At 46.3% G+C, this 16,719-nt stretch overlaps 1 protein-coding gene across 6 annotated transcripts in view; it reads left to right on the forward strand.

Annotated features, from left to right (window-relative positions):
• LOC140404080 (uncharacterized) overlaps nt 1-16,719 on the forward strand; it is a 58,453-nt gene that overhangs the window by 35,007 nt on the left and 6,727 nt on the right. For 4 of the 6 annotated variants that reach the window (XM_072492461.1, XM_072492465.1, XM_072492466.1 and 1 more), the window contains 17 exons: nt 825-860; nt 1,007-1,042; nt 1,133-1,189; nt 2,507-2,542; nt 2,690-2,725; nt 2,816-2,872; nt 4,820-4,855; nt 5,003-5,038; nt 5,129-5,185; nt 6,608-6,643; nt 6,791-6,826; nt 6,917-6,973; nt 8,810-8,845; nt 8,993-9,028; nt 9,119-9,175; nt 11,181-11,213; nt 11,406-11,481. In XM_072492461.1, coding sequence (XP_072348562.1) covers nt 825-860; nt 1,007-1,042; nt 1,133-1,189; nt 2,507-2,542; nt 2,690-2,725; nt 2,816-2,872; nt 4,820-4,855; nt 5,003-5,038; nt 5,129-5,185; nt 6,608-6,643; nt 6,791-6,826; nt 6,917-6,973; nt 8,810-8,845; nt 8,993-9,028; nt 9,119-9,175; nt 11,181-11,213; nt 11,406-11,481 — 754 coding nt within the window. The remainder of the gene's footprint in view (nt 1-824; nt 861-1,006; nt 1,043-1,132; nt 1,190-2,506; nt 2,543-2,689; nt 2,726-2,815; nt 2,873-4,819; nt 4,856-5,002; nt 5,039-5,128; nt 5,186-6,607; nt 6,644-6,790; nt 6,827-6,916; nt 6,974-8,809; nt 8,846-8,992; nt 9,029-9,118; nt 9,176-11,180; nt 11,214-11,405; nt 11,482-16,719) is intronic. The other 2 variants (XM_072492463.1, XM_072492464.1) reach the window with 2 other exon arrangements.

Consider the following 16,719-nt stretch of genomic DNA (forward strand, 5'->3'; position numbering starts at 1 on the left):
CAGATACACAAATCATTAAAACTAGTGAGACCGATTCCAGAGGTCAAAAACAGTCAATAAATCACTGGGATTAATTTCCAATGAGTCAGAATTGCAACGCAGAAGGTTTATGGTCTGGAACCTTGATTAGTCCACATTGTAACATCTGGACGCAGTTCCTGTCTCCATGTTACACAAAACAATTGAAAACTTGCAGTATAGATAAACAAGGACAATACTGGAACTGAGAAGGTTAGAATGATCAGGAGAGACTGAACAGGTTAGAGGTCTATTCTTAGAAGAAGGGAAAACTGATGAAAACTGCTAGAGGAGTTTCCAAAAATAATTACTGTTAGATAGGGTACAAGGAGATATTTTCCCATTGGCAATGAGATCAAAACTGAGCGTGATAAATATAAGAGGAAAATACAATCGACACATTGACGGGGAAGTGGATAAACAAGAAATGGGAAATTAATAGATGTTGTTGATACAATGAGGTGGAGATGGGTGGGGACAGGGGTTATGGGGAGAAGGCAGGAGAATGGGGATGAGAAAATATCAGCCATGATTGAATGGTGGTGCAGACCCGATGGGCCGAGTGGCCTAATTCTGCTCCTATTTCTTACGGTCTAACATCATGTTGGGCATAAACCCCAGCACAGGGCCAATGGGCCGAATGTCCTGTTTGTGTGCAGTAAATCCTCAGTAATTCAATATGAAATTCTGTGTGGAGATGTCACCTGTCCTGGTGCGGAGTGTGTGGGTGTTTGCAGTGGGATTGGGATCATTGGGATATCGGAACGTGTGGTCTGGAATCTGAAATCCTGTTCCCTGTGTTTCAGACTCTGTGGAGAATGAGAGTGAGGCGGATACTAAAGGTATTTATCCCGATCTTCCAACAATTTGTCATCTTACGGATTTCAATATCAGTAAAACGGGACGGACAGTTTTAAACCATTCTGATAACTGAACCCAGAGGCTTTGCTGTGATTGGTGAACTGAAATTCTCTTCTCTCTATTCTAGATTCTTTAGAAAAAGCCAGTCACTCGGAGACTCAAGGTATCGATATTTATATTTTAATATCTCTAAGCAAAACTACATTTCTAAATCGAATCGACGCTTCTAATCAAAAAGCGTTTTTCATTTCAGATTCTGATGAAGTTGCCAATAGGAAAAGCAAAGTGATTGGTTCCAGAGAAGATGATGGTTTGTAGATCTCTCTGTGTGGGGGGATTAATGACGGCGCTAATATATGGGAGCTGGGTCCATGAGGATTAACTAACTCTGTATTGAAATGATGTCAAATAGACGTGGAGTCGGGGACAAGTGTCAGAATGGAGAGCGAGCTGGTTACAGAACAGCAAACACACAGTGGGGGATAAAGGCAGTAACTCAGTCTGGGGGAAGGTGGGAAGTGATGTTCCACAGGGATCGGTGCTGGGATCACTGTCACTCATCATTCACCGAAACTATTTGGAATCGGGAATCAGAAATTTCAAAATGTGTGGATGTCACCAAACTGGGGTTTAGTTAATACTGAGGAGACAGCAACAAACATTCGGATTCAGCATGTGATTGGTACACAAATTTCAGTGTAATAAATGTGAGGTGATGGTGGGTTTTGGTGGGAAGGTTAAGGAGGCCACAGACTCCTCAGAAAATCAGAGTCTCAATGTGGTTTGGAGGACAGAGGGATCTGGGCAACAGATACACAAATCATTAAAACTAGTGAGACCGATTCCAGAGGTCAAAAACAGTAAATAATTCGCTGGGATTCATTTCCAATGAGTCAGAATTGAAACGCAGAAGGTTTATGGTCTGGAACCTTGAATAGTCCACATTGTAACATCTGGACACAGTTCCTGTCTCCATGTTACACAAAACAATTGAAAACTTGCAGTATAGATAAACAAGGACAATACTGGAACTGAGAAGGTTAGAATGATCAGGAGAGACTGAACAGGTTCGGACTCGATTCTCAAAAGAAGAGAAAACTGAGGGGGTGACTTGATAGAGGAGTTTCCAAAAATAATTACACTTTGATAAGGTACACGGAGATAATTGGAACGCATTGACCATGAGACCAAAACTGAGCGTGATAAATATAAGAGTTACTCATAAATCCACCAGGGATTTCTGGTGGAAACTCTTCATCCAGAGTGCGGTGAGATGTGGAACTCACTCCCACAGGGAGTGGTCGAGTAAAATACAATCGATACATTTACAGGGAAGATGGATAAACAAGAAATGGGAAAGGAATAGAAGGAGATGTCGATGGGCTGAGATGGAGACAGGTTGGAGGAAGGTCATGTTGGGCATAAACCCCAGCACAGGGCCATTGGGCCGAATGGTCTGTTTGTGTGCAGTAAATCCTCAGTAATTCAATATGAAATTCTGTGTGGAGATGTCACCTGTCCTGGTGCGGAGTGTGTGGGTGTTTGCAGTGGAATTGGGATCATTGAAAATCATTGGGATATCGGAACGTGTGGTCTGGAATCTGAAATCCTGTACCCTGTGTTTCAGATTCTGTGGAGAATGAGAGTGAGGCGGATACTAAAGGTATTTATCCCGACCTTCCAACAATATGTCACCGTTACAGATTTCAATATCAGTAAAACGGGACGGACAGTTTTAAACCATTCTGATAACTGGACACAGAGGCTTTGCTGTGATTGCTGAACTGAAATTCTCTTCTCTCTATTCTAGATTCTTTAGAAAAAGCCAGTCACTCGGAGACTCAAGGTATCGATATTTATATTTTAATATCTCTAAGCAAAACTACATTTCTAAATTGAATCGACGTATCTAATCAAAAACCGGTTTTCATTTCAGATTCTGATGAAGTTGCCAATAGGAAAAGCAAAGTGATTGGTTCCAGAGAAGATGATGGTTTGTAGATCTCTCTGTGTGGGGGGATTAATGACGGCGCTAATATATGGGAGCTGGGTCCATGAGGATTAACTAACTCTGTATTGAAATGATGTCAAATAGACGTGGAGTCGGGGACAAGTGTCAGAATGGAGAGCGAGCTGGTTACAGAACAGCAAACACACGTGGGGGATAAAGGCAGTAACTCCGTCTGGGGGAAGGTGGGAAGTGATGTTCCACAGGGATCGGTGCTGGGATCACTGTCACTCATCATTCACCGAAACTATTTGGAATCGGGAATCAGAAATTTCAAAATGTGTGGATGCCACCAAACTGGGGTTTAGTTAATACTGCAGAGACATAGGGCAGCATGGTGGTTAGCACTGCTGCCTCACGGCACAAGGTCCCAGGTTCGATCCCGGCCCTGGAGTCCGTGTGGACTTTGCACATTCTCCCCGTGTCTGCATGGGGTTCGCCCCCACAACCCAAAGATTATGGGCAGCACGGTAGCATTGTGGATAGCACAATTGCTTCACAGCTCCAGGGTCCCAGGTTCGATTACCGGCTTGGGTCATTGGCTGTGCGGAGTCTGCACATCCTCCCCGTGTGTGCGTGGGTTTCCTCCGGGTGCTCCGGTTTACTCCCACAGTCCAAAGATGTGCGGGTTAGGTGGATTGGCCATGATAAATTGCCCTTAGTGTCCAAAATTGCCCTTAGTGGGGTTACTGGGTTATGGGGATAGGGTGGAGGTGTTGACCTTGGGTAGGGTGCTCTTTCCAAGAGCCGGTGCAGACTCGATGGGCCGAATGGCCCACTTCTGCACTGTAAATTCTATGATCTATGTGCAGGGTAGGTGGATTGGCCACGCTAAATTGACCCGTATTGGAAAAAATGAATTGGGTACTCTAAATTCAGGGAAAAAAAGAAATTTCAATATGTGTGAATGACACCAAACTGGGGTTTAGTTAATACTGAGGAGACAGCAACATTCAGTTTCAACATGTGATTGGGACATAAATTCCAGTGTAATAAATGTGAGGTGTTGGTGGGTTTTGGTGGGAAGGTTAAGGAGGCCACAGACTCTTCGGAAAATCAGAGTCTAAATTGGGTTTGGGGAACAGAGGAAATTGGGGGCTGCAGAGGCACAAATCATTAAAACGTGTGTCACATGTTCAAAAGGCCATACAAAAGCAAATAAATGTTGACATTTATTTCCAATGAGACGGAATTGAAAAGCTGAGAGGTTCTGCTGAAGGGGTTTGGAACCTTGATTAGACCACATTGTAACGTCGGGACTCAGTTCCTGTCCCCATGTTACACAAAACAAACGGAAACATTGGAGAACTTGCGGAATAGATGAACAAGGACAATCTGGAACTGAGAAGGTTAGAATGATCAGGAGAGACTGAACAGGTTCGGACTCGATTCTCAAAAGAAGAGAAAACTGAGGGGGTGACCTGATAGAGGAGTTTCCAAAAATAATTACAGTTAGATAGGGTACACGGAGATAATGAGACCAAAACTGAGAGTGATAAATATAAGAGGAAAATACAATCGACACATTGACGGGGAAGTGGATAAACAAGAAATGGGAAATTAATAGATGTTGTTGATACAACGAGATGGAGAAGGGTGGGAGCAGGGGTTATGGGGAGAAGGCAGGAGAATTGGGATGAGAAAAATATCAGCCATGATTGAATGGGAAAGCAGACTCGATGGGCCGAGTGGCCTAATTCTGCTCCTATTTCTTACGGTCTAACATCATGTTGGGCATAAACCCCAGCACAGGGCCAATGGGCCGAATGGCCTGTTTGTGTGCAGTAAATCCTCAGTAATTCAATATGAAATTCTGTGTGGAGATGTCACCTGTCCAGGTGCGGAGTGTGTGGGTGTTTGCAGTGGGATTGGGATCATTGGGATATCGGAACGTGTGGTCTGGTATCTGAAATCCTGTTCCCTGTGTTTCAGATTCTGTGGAGAATGAGAGTGAGGCGGATACTAAAGGTATTTATCCCGATCTTCCAACAATATGTCACCGTTACAGATTTCAATATCAGTAAAACGGGACGGACAGTTTTAAACCATTCTGATAACTGGACACAGAGGCTTTGCTGTGATTGGTGAACTGAAATTCTCTTCTCTCTATTCTAGATTCTTTAGAAAAAGCCAGTCACTCGGAGACTCAAGGTATCGATATTTATATTTTAATATCTCTAAGCAAAACTACATTTCTAAATCGAATCGACGTTTCTAATCAAAAACCGGTTTTCATTTCAGATTCTGATGAAGTTGCCAATAGGAAAAGCAAAATGATTGGTTCCAGAGAAGATGATGGTTTGTAGATCTCTCTGTGTGGGGGGATCATTGACGGCGCTAATATATGGGAGCTGGGTCCATGAGGATTAACTAACTCTGTATTGAAATGATGTCAAATAGCCCTGCTGCCTCACGGCGCTGAGGACCCGGGTTCGAATCCTGGCCCTGGGCCACTGTGTGGAGTTTGCACATTCTCCCCGTGTCTGCGTGGGTTTCACCCCCACAAACCAAAGATGTGCAGGGTAGGTGGATTGACCACGCTAAATTGCCCCTTAATTGGAAAAATGGTGGTTCTACCAGGGTTATACAAATAGTTACTCAGAAAAAGTGAGATCTAAAACCTCTTCTAAGTTTTGGATTGTAAATACCCCGACTGATTCCCCAAGGGGTCGCCCCCACACCTCTGACTACCCCCCCCACCTCACGGATTTGCCCCCCCCCCCCCAAAGAATCTCCACTACCTACGGACCGACTGGACCTGACCCCCCCCCCCCGCCCAGTAAAACCTGTCTGTCAATCACTGTCATTGCAAATGGAGGACCAAACAGCCAGAGAGACAGTGAGTGGATACGCTGATATCTTGATGAATTCAGATGAACATTACTCCCTGATATTGGTGACATCCGCTAACCTTTCATTCCCTGTTAACCCATTCTACATCCCGCCAATTCCTCATCCAATTCCAACATTTCCCTTTCCGTCCCTTTCTCCCAGTGTCAGGAATGAATTCTGTGATCAACAACCTAAAATTAGCTGGATCCAGCTTCAAGTGGCCGGGCCACGGGATCCTTATCGATTCCCCTGTCTGTGTTTCTGCTGGACCATGGGTTCTGAGGCCGAGTTGTAGCCCCGGCTGGACAGACTGGGAGTGGAGGCTGGGCCTTAATAATAATCGCTTATTCTCACAAGTAGGCTTCAATGAAGTTACAGTGAAAAGCCCCTAGTCGCCACATTCCGGCGACTGTTTGGGAAGACTGGTACGGGAAATGAACCCACGCTGCTGGCCTTGTTCTGCATTACAAGCCAGCTGTTTAGCCCACTGTGCTAAACCCGCCTTTGTGGCACACTGGTTGGGAGGATATTCAGCCAAGAGCTGCAGCGTCTTTCTCACCCTGAATCTGAGATGTGGAACTCACTCCCACAGGGAGTGGTCGAGGAAAATACAATCAATACATTTACGGAATTGAAAGAGATGTTGTTGATAGGATGAGATGGAGACAGGTTGGAGGAAGCTCATGTTGGGCATAAACTCCAGCACAGGGCCATTGGGCCGAATGGCCTGTTTGTGTGCAGCAAATCCTCAGTAATTCAATATAAAATTCTATGTGGAGATGTCACCTGTCCTGGTGCGGAGTGTGTGGGTGTTTGCAGTGGGATTGGGATCATTGGGATATCGGAACGTGTGGTCTGGAATCTGAAATCCTGTTCCCTGTGTTTCAGACTCTGTGGAGAATGAGAGTGAGGCGGATACTAAAGGTATTTATCCCGACCTTCCAACAATATGTCACCGTTACAGATTTCAATATCAGTAAAACGGGACGGACAGTTTTAAACCATTCTGATAACTGGACACAGAGGCTTTGCTGTGATTGGTGAACTGAAATTCTCTTCTCTCTATTCTAGATTCTTTAGAAAAAGCCAGTCACTCGGAGACTCAAGGTATCGATATCTATATTTTAATATCTCTAAGCAAAACTACATTTCTAAATCGAATCGACGTTTCTAATCAAAAACCGGTTTTCATTTCAGATTCTGATGAAGTTGCCAATAGGAAAAGCAAAGTGATTGGTTCCAGAGAAGATGATGGTTTGTAGATCTCTCTGTGTGGGGGGATTAATGACGGCGCTAATATATGGGAGCTGGGTCCATGAGGATTAACTAACTCTGTATTGAAATTATGTCAAATAAACGTGGAGTTGTGGACAAGTAGCAGAATGGAGAGCGAGCTGGTTACAGAACAGCAAACACACGTGGGGGATAAAGGTAGTAACTCAGTCTGGTGGAAGGTGGGAAGTGATGATTCACAGGGATGGTGGCGCAGTGGTTAGCACTGCTGCATTACGGTACCGAGGTCCCAGGTTCGATCCCGGCCCCGGATCACTGTCCGTGTGGAGTTTGCACATTCTCCCCGTGTCTGCATGGGTTTCGCCCCCACAACCCAAAGATTATGGGCAGCACGGTAGCATTGTGGATAGCACAATTGCTTCACAGCTCCAGGGTCCCAGGTTCGATTCCCCGCTTGGATCACTGTCTGTGCGGAGTCTGCACATCCTCCCCGTGTGTGCGTGGGTTTCCTCCGGGTGCTCCGGTTTCCTCCCACAGTCCAAAGATGTGCGGGTTAGGTGGATTGGCCATGATAAATTGCCCTTAGTGTCCAAAATTGCCCTTAGTGGGGTTACTGGGTTATGGGGATAGGGTGGAGGTGTTGACCTTGGGTAGGGTGCTCTCTCCAAGAGCCGGTGCAGACTTGATGGGCCGAATGGCCTCCTTCTGCATTGTAAATTCTATGATCTATGTGCAGGGTAGGTGGATTGGCCACGCTAAATTGACCTGTATTGGAAAAAATGAATTGGGTACTCTAAATTCAGGGAAAAAAAGAAATTTCAATATGTGTGAATGACACCAAACTGGGGTTTAGTTAATACTGAGGAGACAGCAACATTCAGGTTCAACATGTGATTGGGACATAAATTTCAGTGTAATAAATGCGAGGTGTTGGTGGGTTTTGGTGGGAAGGTTAAGGAGGCCACAGACTCCTCGGAAAATCAGAGTCTAAATTGGGTTTGGGGAACAGAGGGATTTGGGGGCTGCAGAGGCACAAATCATTAAAACGTGTGTCACATGTTCAAAAGGCCATACGAAAGCAAATAAATGTTGAAATTTATTTCCAATGAGACAGAATTGAAAAGCTGAGCGGTTCTGCTGAAGGGGTTTGGAACTTTGATTAGACCACATTGTAACGTCGGGACTCAGTTCCTGTCCCCATGTTACACAAAACAAACGGAAACATTGGACAACTTGCAGAATAGATAAACAAGGACAATCTGGAACTGAGAAGGTTAGAATGATCAGGAGAGACTGAACAGGTTCGGACTCGATTCTCAAAAGAAGAGAAAACTGAGGGGGTGACCTGATAGAGGAGTTTCCAAAAATAATTACAGTTAGATAGGGTACACGGAGATAATGAGACCAAAACTGAGAGTGATAAATATAAGAGGAAGATCCAATCGACACATTGACGGGGAAGTGGATGAACAAGAAATGGGAAATTAATAGATGTTGTTGATACAATGAGATGGAGAAGGGTGGGGGCAGGGGTTATGGGGAGAAGGCAGGAGAATGGGGATGAGAAAATATCAGCCATGATTGAATGGGAAAGCAGACTCGATGGGCCGAGTGGCCTAATTCTGCTCCTATTTCTTACGGTCTAACATCATGTTGGGCATAAACTCCAGCACAGGGCCAATGGGCCGAATGGCCTGTTTGTGTTTTCAGTAAATCCTCAGTAATTCAATATGAAATTCTGTGTGGAGATGTCACCTGTCCAGGTGCGGAGTGTGTGGGTGTTTGCAGTGGGATTGGGATCATTGGGATATCGGAACATGTGGTCTGGAATCTGAAATCCTGTTCCCTGTGTTTCAGATTCTGTGGAGAATGAGAGTGAGGCGGATACTAAAGGTATTTATCCCGATCTTCCAACAATATGTCACCGTTACAGATTTCAATATCAGTAAAACGGGACGGACAGTTTTAAACCATTCTGATAACTGGACACAGAGGCTTTGCTGTGATTGGTGAACTGAAATTCTCTTCTCTCTCTTCTAGATTCTTTAGAAAAAGCCAGTCACTCGGAGACTCAAGGTATCGATATTTATATTTTAATATCTCTAAGCAAAACTACATTTCTAAATCGAATCGACGTTTCTAATCAAAAACCGGTTTACATTTCAGATTCTGATGAAGTTGCCAATAGGAAAAGCAAAGTGATTGGTTCCAGAGAAGATGATGGTTTGTAGATCTCTCTGTGTGGGGGGATTATTGACGGCGCTAATATATGGGAGCTGGGTCCATGAGGATTAACTAACTCTGTATTGAAATGATGTCAAATAGCCCTGCTGCCTCACGGCGCTGAGGACCCGGGTTCGAATCCTGGCCCTGGGTCACTGTGTGGAGTTTGCACATTCTCCCCGTGTCTGCGTGGGTTTCACCCCCACAAACCAAAGATGTGCAGGGTAGGTGGATTGACCACGCTAAATTGCCCCTTAATTGGAAAAATGGTGGTTCTACCAGGGTTATACAAATAGTTACTCAGAAAAAGTGAGATCTAAAACCTCTTCTAAGTTTTGGATTGTAAATACCCCGACTGATTCCCCAAGGGGTCGCCCCCACACCTCTGACTACCCCCCCCACCTCACGGATTTGCCCCCCCCCCCAAAGAATCTCCACTACCTACGGACCGACTGGACCTGACCCCCCCCCCCCCCCGCCCAGTAAAACCTGTCTGTCAATCACTGTCATTGCAAATGGAGGACCAAACAGCCAGAGAGACAGTGAGTGGATACGCTGATACCTTGATGAATTCAGATGAACATTACTCCCTGATATTGGTGACATCCGCTAACCTTTCATTCCCTGGTAACCCATTCTACATCCTGCCAATTCCTCATCCAATTCCAACATTTCCCTTTCCGTCCCTTTCTCCCAGTGTCAGGAATGAATTCTGTGATCAACAACCTAAAATTAGCTGGATCCAGCTTCAAGTGGCCGGGCCACGGGATCCTTATCGATTCCCCTGTGTTTCTGCTGGACCATGGGTTCTGAGGCCGAGTTGTAGCCCCGGCTGGACAGACTGGGAGTGGCGGCTGGGCCTTAATAATAATCGCTTATTCTCACAAGTAGGCTTCAATGAAGTTACTGTGAAAAGCCCCTAGTCGCCACATTCCGGCGACTGTTTGGGGAGACTGGTACGGGAAATGAACCCACGTTGCTGGCCTTGTTCTGCATTACAAGCCAGCTGTTTAGCCCACTGTGCTAAACCCGCCTTTGTGGCACACTGGTTGGGAGGATATTCAGCCAAGAGCTGCAGCGTCTTTCTCACCCTGAATCTTCGAAGGAATGTGTAGCAAATGTCGACTATCTCTCGAGTTGCCGGATTATTAATTAGATTGTTAAACGGGGCCGTATTTGGAGCTCAGTACCTGGCTGCGAACACAGTTTAAAGGTTCCTGGTTCTGGACCGCAAGCTAACATCTGGCTCCCAGATGTTGCTGACGCCACTGCCTTTGAAGATATCAAGCCAGTGAAGGGGGGAATGTCAACAAGAAGGGGGTTTTGTTTAATGACTGGGGAAAGAACATCTATAGCCAAGTCCCAGGTACAAGATTAATCAATCACTGAGCCGTGAGCCTAATGTCGGGTGGCGGAGGGAAGGGTTCAGTGCAGGGGGCAGGAACCAGAGGAACCCTGGAATGTGCAGGAGGCGAGGTCAACCAATTCCTCTGCAGGTCACTTCCCCTCCCCAGAACCTGTCACCCGGCCTCCAGCCCCCCCCTCCCCACCCCAGCCCCCCACACCCCAGCCTACCCTACCCTTGCCCCCACATCCCTGCCCCCACACCCCAGCCCACTCCAGCCCCCCCTCCCCACCCCAGCTCCCCACACCCCAGCCCCCACACCCCAGCCCCCCCACACCCCAGCCCCCCCACACCCCAGCCTACCCTTGCCCCCACATCCCTGCCCCCACACCCTAACCCCCCCACACCCTGCCCCCCCACCCCAGCCCCCCCACCACCCCAGCCCCCCCACCACCCCAGCCCCCCCACCACCCCAGCCCCCCCACCACCCCACCACACCCCAGCCCCCACACTCCAGCCCCCACACCCCAGCCCCCACACCCCAGCCCCCACACTCCAGCCCCCACACTCCAGCCCCCACTCACGCAGCCCTCCTATTTACATCTGTTACTCCGACAGAATCAAGTTCCTATCAAAGTAAATCTGATTTTTCCTTTCTAGATTCATCTGAGGTGAATCACAGCAACAGAAAAGGTTTGTAAACTTCACCTAGCATAAAAACACCCCAGAAAATCCATTTTATTGATAAATATTGTTAAACAAAGAACGTAAGGCATTTGCTGAGGAGTTGATCGAGATTTGATTTTGGTAATATTCTGACACTCTCGAGTCCCACAATGAGTATTTTCTTACTATTCCTGTAATTACTGCTACCTTTCATCCCAGGTCCTTTCCTCGGGAAGCGGGAAGCCAGTTCTGTTGTGAAGAGGTCCAAGAGATCAATTCAGGAATACTACGAAAGGTCACTCATTAGTTTTTGCCTCAATGGTTGAAAGTTTGTTCACAATCATGTGTCTTCACTGCCCCTTGATGTGTCTTCACTGCCCCTTGATGTGTCTTCACTGCCCCTTGATTTATCTTCACTGCTCATTGATTTATCTTCACTGCCCCTTGATGTGTCTTCACTGCCCCTTGATGTGTCTTTACTGCTCCTTGATTTATCTTCACTGCTCCTTGATTTATCTTCACTGCCCCTTGATGTGTCTTCACTGCCCCTTGATGTGTCTTCACTGCTCCTTGATGTGTCTTCACTGCCCCTTGATGTGTCTTCACTGCCCCTTGATGTGTCTTCACTGCCCCTTGATGTATCTTCACTGCCCCTTGATGTATCTTCACTGCCCCTTGATTTATCTTCACTGCCCCTTGATGTGTCTTCACTGCCCCTTGATGTGTCTTCACTGCCCCTTGATTTATCTTCACTGCTCCTTGATTTATCTTCACTGCCCCTTGATGTGTCTTCACTGCCCCTTGATTTATCTTCACTGCCCCTTGATGTGTCTTCACTGCTCCTTGATGTGTCTTCACTGCCCCTTGATGTATCTTCACTGCTCCTTGATGTGTCTTCACTGCCCCTTGATGTGTCTTCACTGCCCCTTGATTTATCTTCACTGCTCCTTGATTTATCTTCACTGCCCCTTGATGTATCTTCACTGCTCCTTGATGTGTCTTCACTGCCCCTTGATGTGTCTTCACTGCCCCTTGATTTATCTTCACTGCTCCTTGATTTATCTTCACTGCTCCTTGATGTATCTTCACTGCTCCTTGATGTGTCTTCACTGCCCCTTGATGTGTCTTCACTGCCCCTTGATTTATCTTCACTGCTCCTTGATTTATCTTCACTGCCCCTTGATGTGTCTTCACTGCCCCTTGATTTATCTTCACTGCCCCTTGATGTGTCTTCACTGCTCCTTGATGTGTCTTCACTGCCCCTTGATGTGTCTTCACTGCCCCTTGATTTATCTTCACTGCTCCTTGATGTATCTTCACTGTCCCTTGATGTATCTTCACTGCCCCTTGATGTCTTCACTGCCCCTTGATGTGTCTTCACTGCCCCTTGATTTATCTTCACTGCCCATGATTTATCTTCACTGCCCCTTGATGTGTCTTCACTTGTCACAGCTAGTGACATCGAAACAAACCTGTTGGACTTTAACCTGGTGTTGTAAGACTTCGTACTGTGCTCACCCCAGTCCAACGCCGGCATCTCCACACCTTGATTTATCTTCACTGCCCCTTGATGTATCTTCACTGCCCTTTGATGTATCTTCACTGCCCCTTGATGTATCTTCACTGCCCCTTGATGTGTCTTCACTGCTCCTTGATGTGTCTTCACTGCTCCTTGATGTGTCTTCACTGCCCCTTGATGTGTCTTCACTGCCCCTTGATTTGTCTTCACTGCCCCTTGATTTGTCTTCACTGCCCCTTGATGTATCTTCACTGCCCCTTGATTTATCTTCACTGCTCCTTGATGTGTCTTCACTGCCCCTTGATGTATCTTCACTGCCCCTTGATGAATCTTCACTGCCCTTTGATGTGTCTTCACTGCCCCTTGATGTGTCTTCACTGCTCCTTGATGTGTCTTCACTGCTCCTTGATGTGTCTTCACTGCTCCTTGATGTGTCTTCACTGCCCCTTGATGTGTCTTCACTGCCCCTTGATGTATCTTCACTGCCCCTTGATGTATCTTCACTGCCCCTTGATTTATCTTCACTGCTCCTTGATGTATCTTCACTGCTCCTTGATGTGTCTTCACTGCCCCTTGATTTATCTTCACTGCCCCTTGATGTGTCTTCACTGCTCCTTGATTTATCTTCACTGCTCCTTGATTTATCTTCACTGCTCCTTGATGTGTCTTCACTGCTCCTTGATGTGTCTTCACTGCTCCTTGATGTGTCTTCACTGCTCCTTGATTTATCTTCACTGCTCCCTGATTTATCTTCACTGCTCCTTGATTTATCTTCACTGCTCCTTGATGTGTCTTCACTGCTCTTTGATGTGTCTTCACTGCTCCTTGATTTATCTTCACTGCTCCTTGATTTATCTTCACTGCTCCTTGATGTGTCTTCACTGCTCCTTGATTGATCTTCACTGCTCCTTGATTGATCTTCACTGCTCCTTGATTTATCTTCACTGCTCCTTGATGTGTCTTCACTGCTCCTTGCACTGACAACTCTAAGACCTTTGACCAAAATATTCCTGAAACTGTTGCACAGGTGGGACCTTGATAACGAGGGAGAGAGAGACAGAGAGAGACGGGGAAATGTGAGGCTTGGGTTCAAGGAAGTGGAGGTTTAAGGAGGGAACTCCGGACTTGCAAGAGCCAGAATATCAGGAAGCTGCTGCTATTTTGGGGGAGAATGGGAAGGTATAGAATGAGAAGAATAGAGAGTGAGGCTGGGTGTGAGAGTGTAGTGCTAGTGGTGGGCGGCACGGTAGCACAGTGGTTAGCATTGTTGCTTCACAGCGCCAGGGTCCCGAGTTCGGTTCCCATTTGGGTGACTGTCTGTGTGGAGTCTGCGCGTTCTCCCCGTGTCTGCGTGGGTTTCCTCCAGGTGCTCAGGTTTCCTCCCACAAGCCCCGGATGTCGTGCTTGTTGGGTGAATTGGACATAGAACATAGAACATTACAGCGCAGTACAGGCCCTTCAGCCCTCGATGTGCGCCGACCTGTGAAACCACTCTAAAGCCCATCTACACTATTCCCTTATCGTCCATATGTCTATCTAATGACCATTTGAATACCCTTAAGTGTTGGCGAGTCCACTATTGTTGCAGGCAGGGCATTCCACACCCTTACTACTCCCTGAGTAAAGAACCTACCTCTGACGTCTGTCTTATATCTATCTCCCCTCAATTTAAAGCTATGTCCCCTCGTGCTAGACATCACCATCCGAGGAAAAAGGCTCTCACTGTCCACCCTATCCAATCCTCTGATCATCTTGTATGCCTCAATTAAGTCACCTCTTAACCTTCTTCTCTAACGAAAACAGCCTCAGGTCCCTCAACCTTTCCTCATAAGATCTTCCGTCCATACCAGGCAACATTCTGGTGAATCTCCTCTGCACCCTTTCCAATGCTTCCACATCCTTCCTATAATGCGGTGACCGGAATTGCACGCAATACTCTAAATGCGGCCGCACCAGAGTTTTGTACAGCTGCAACATGACCTCATGGCTCCCAACCTCAATCCCTCTACCAATAAAAGCTAACACACCATACGCCTTCTTAACAACCCTCTCAACCTGGGTGGCAACTTTCAGGGATCTATGTACATGGACACCGAGATCTCTCTGCTCATCCACACTGCCCAAAATCTTACCATTAGCCCAGTACTCTGTCTTCCTGTTATTCCTTCCAAAATGAATCACCTCACACTTCTCTGCATAAAGCTCCATTTGCCACCTCTCAGCCCAGTGCTGCAGCTTATCTATGTCCCTCTGTAACTTGTAACATCCTTCCGCACTGTCCACAACTCCACCGACTTTAGTGTCATCTGCAAATTTACTCACCCATCCTTCTACGCCCTCCTCATTTATAAAAATGACAAACAGCAGTGGCCCCAAAACATCCTTGTGGTACACCACTAGTAACTGGACTCCAGTCTGAACACTTCCCATCAACCACCACCCTTTGTCTTCTTCCAGCTAGCCAATTTCTGATCCAAACTGCTAAATCTCCCTGAATCCCATGCTTCCGTATTTTCTGCAGTAGCCTACCATGGGGAACCTTATCAAGCGCTTTACTGAAATCCATATACACCACATCAACTGCTTTACCCTCATCCACCTGTTTGGTCACCTTCTCAAAGAACTCAATAAGGTTTGTGAGGCACGACCTACCCTTCACGAAACCGTGTTGACTATGTCTAATCAAATTATTCCTTTCCAGATGATTATACACTCTATCTCTTATAAACCTTTCCAAGATATTGCCCACAACAGAAGTAAGGCTCACTGGTCTATAGTTACCGGGGTTGTCTCTACTCCCCTTCTTGAACAAGGGAACAACATTTGGGCAAGTTAATGGGGCTAAAGGTAGACAAGTCTCCTGGACCTGATGGAATGCATCCCAGAGTGCTAAAAGAGATGGCTAGGGAAATTGCAAATGCACTAGTGATAATTTACCAAAATTCACTAGACTCTGGGGTGGTCCCGGCGGATTGGAAATTAGCAAACGTGACACCACTGTTTAAAAAAGGAGGTAGGCAGAAAGCAGGTAATTATAGGCCAGTGAGCTTAACTTCGGTAGTAGGGAAGATGCTGGAATCTATCATCAAGGAAGAAATAGCGAGGCATCTGGATGGAAATTGTCCCATTGGACAGACGCAGCATGGGTTCATAAAGGGCAGGTCGTGCCTAACTAATTTAGTGGAATTTTTTGAGGACATTAACAGTGCGGTAGATAACGGGGAGCCAATGGATGTGGTATATCTGGATTTCCAGAAAGCCTTTGACAAGGTGCCACACAAAAGGTTGTTGCATAAGATAAAGATGCATGGCATTAAGGGGAAAGTAGTAGCATGGATAGAGGATTGGTTAATTAATAGAAAGCAAAGAGTGGGGATTAATGGGTGTTTCTCTGGTTGGCAATCAGTAGCTAGTGGTGTCCCTCAGGGATCAGTGTTGGGCCCACAACTGTTCACAATTTACATAGATGATTTGGAGTTGGGGACCAAGGGCAATGTGTCCAAGTTTGCAGACGACACTAAGATAAGTGGTAAAGCAAAAAGTGCAGAGGATACTGGAAGTCTGCAGAGGGATTTGGATAGGCTAAGTGAATGGGCTAGGGTCTGGCAGATGGAATACAATGTTGACAAATGTGAGGTTATCCATTTTGGTAGGAATAACAGCAAAAGGGATTATTATTTAAATGATAAAATATTAAAACATGCTGCTGTGCAGAGAGACCTGGGTGTGCTAGTGCATGAGTCGCAAAAAGTTGGTTTTCAGGTGCAACAGGTGATTAAGAAGGCAAATGGAATTTTGTCCTTCATTGCTAGATGGATGGAGTTTAAGACTAGGGAGGTTCTGCTGCAATTGTATAAGGTGTTAGTGAGGCCACACCTGGAGTATTGTGTTCAGTTTTGGTCTCCTTACTTGAGAAAGGACGTACTGGCACTGGAGGGTGTGCAGAGGAGATTCACTAGGTTAATCCCAGAGCTAAAGGGGTTGGATTACGAGGAGAGGTTGAGTAGACTGGGA

This window comes from Scyliorhinus torazame, chromosome 29 (genome assembly GCF_047496885.1).
Source record: "Scyliorhinus torazame isolate Kashiwa2021f chromosome 29, sScyTor2.1, whole genome shotgun sequence".
NCBI classification, from domain to species: domain Eukaryota; kingdom Metazoa; phylum Chordata; class Chondrichthyes; order Carcharhiniformes; family Scyliorhinidae; genus Scyliorhinus; species Scyliorhinus torazame.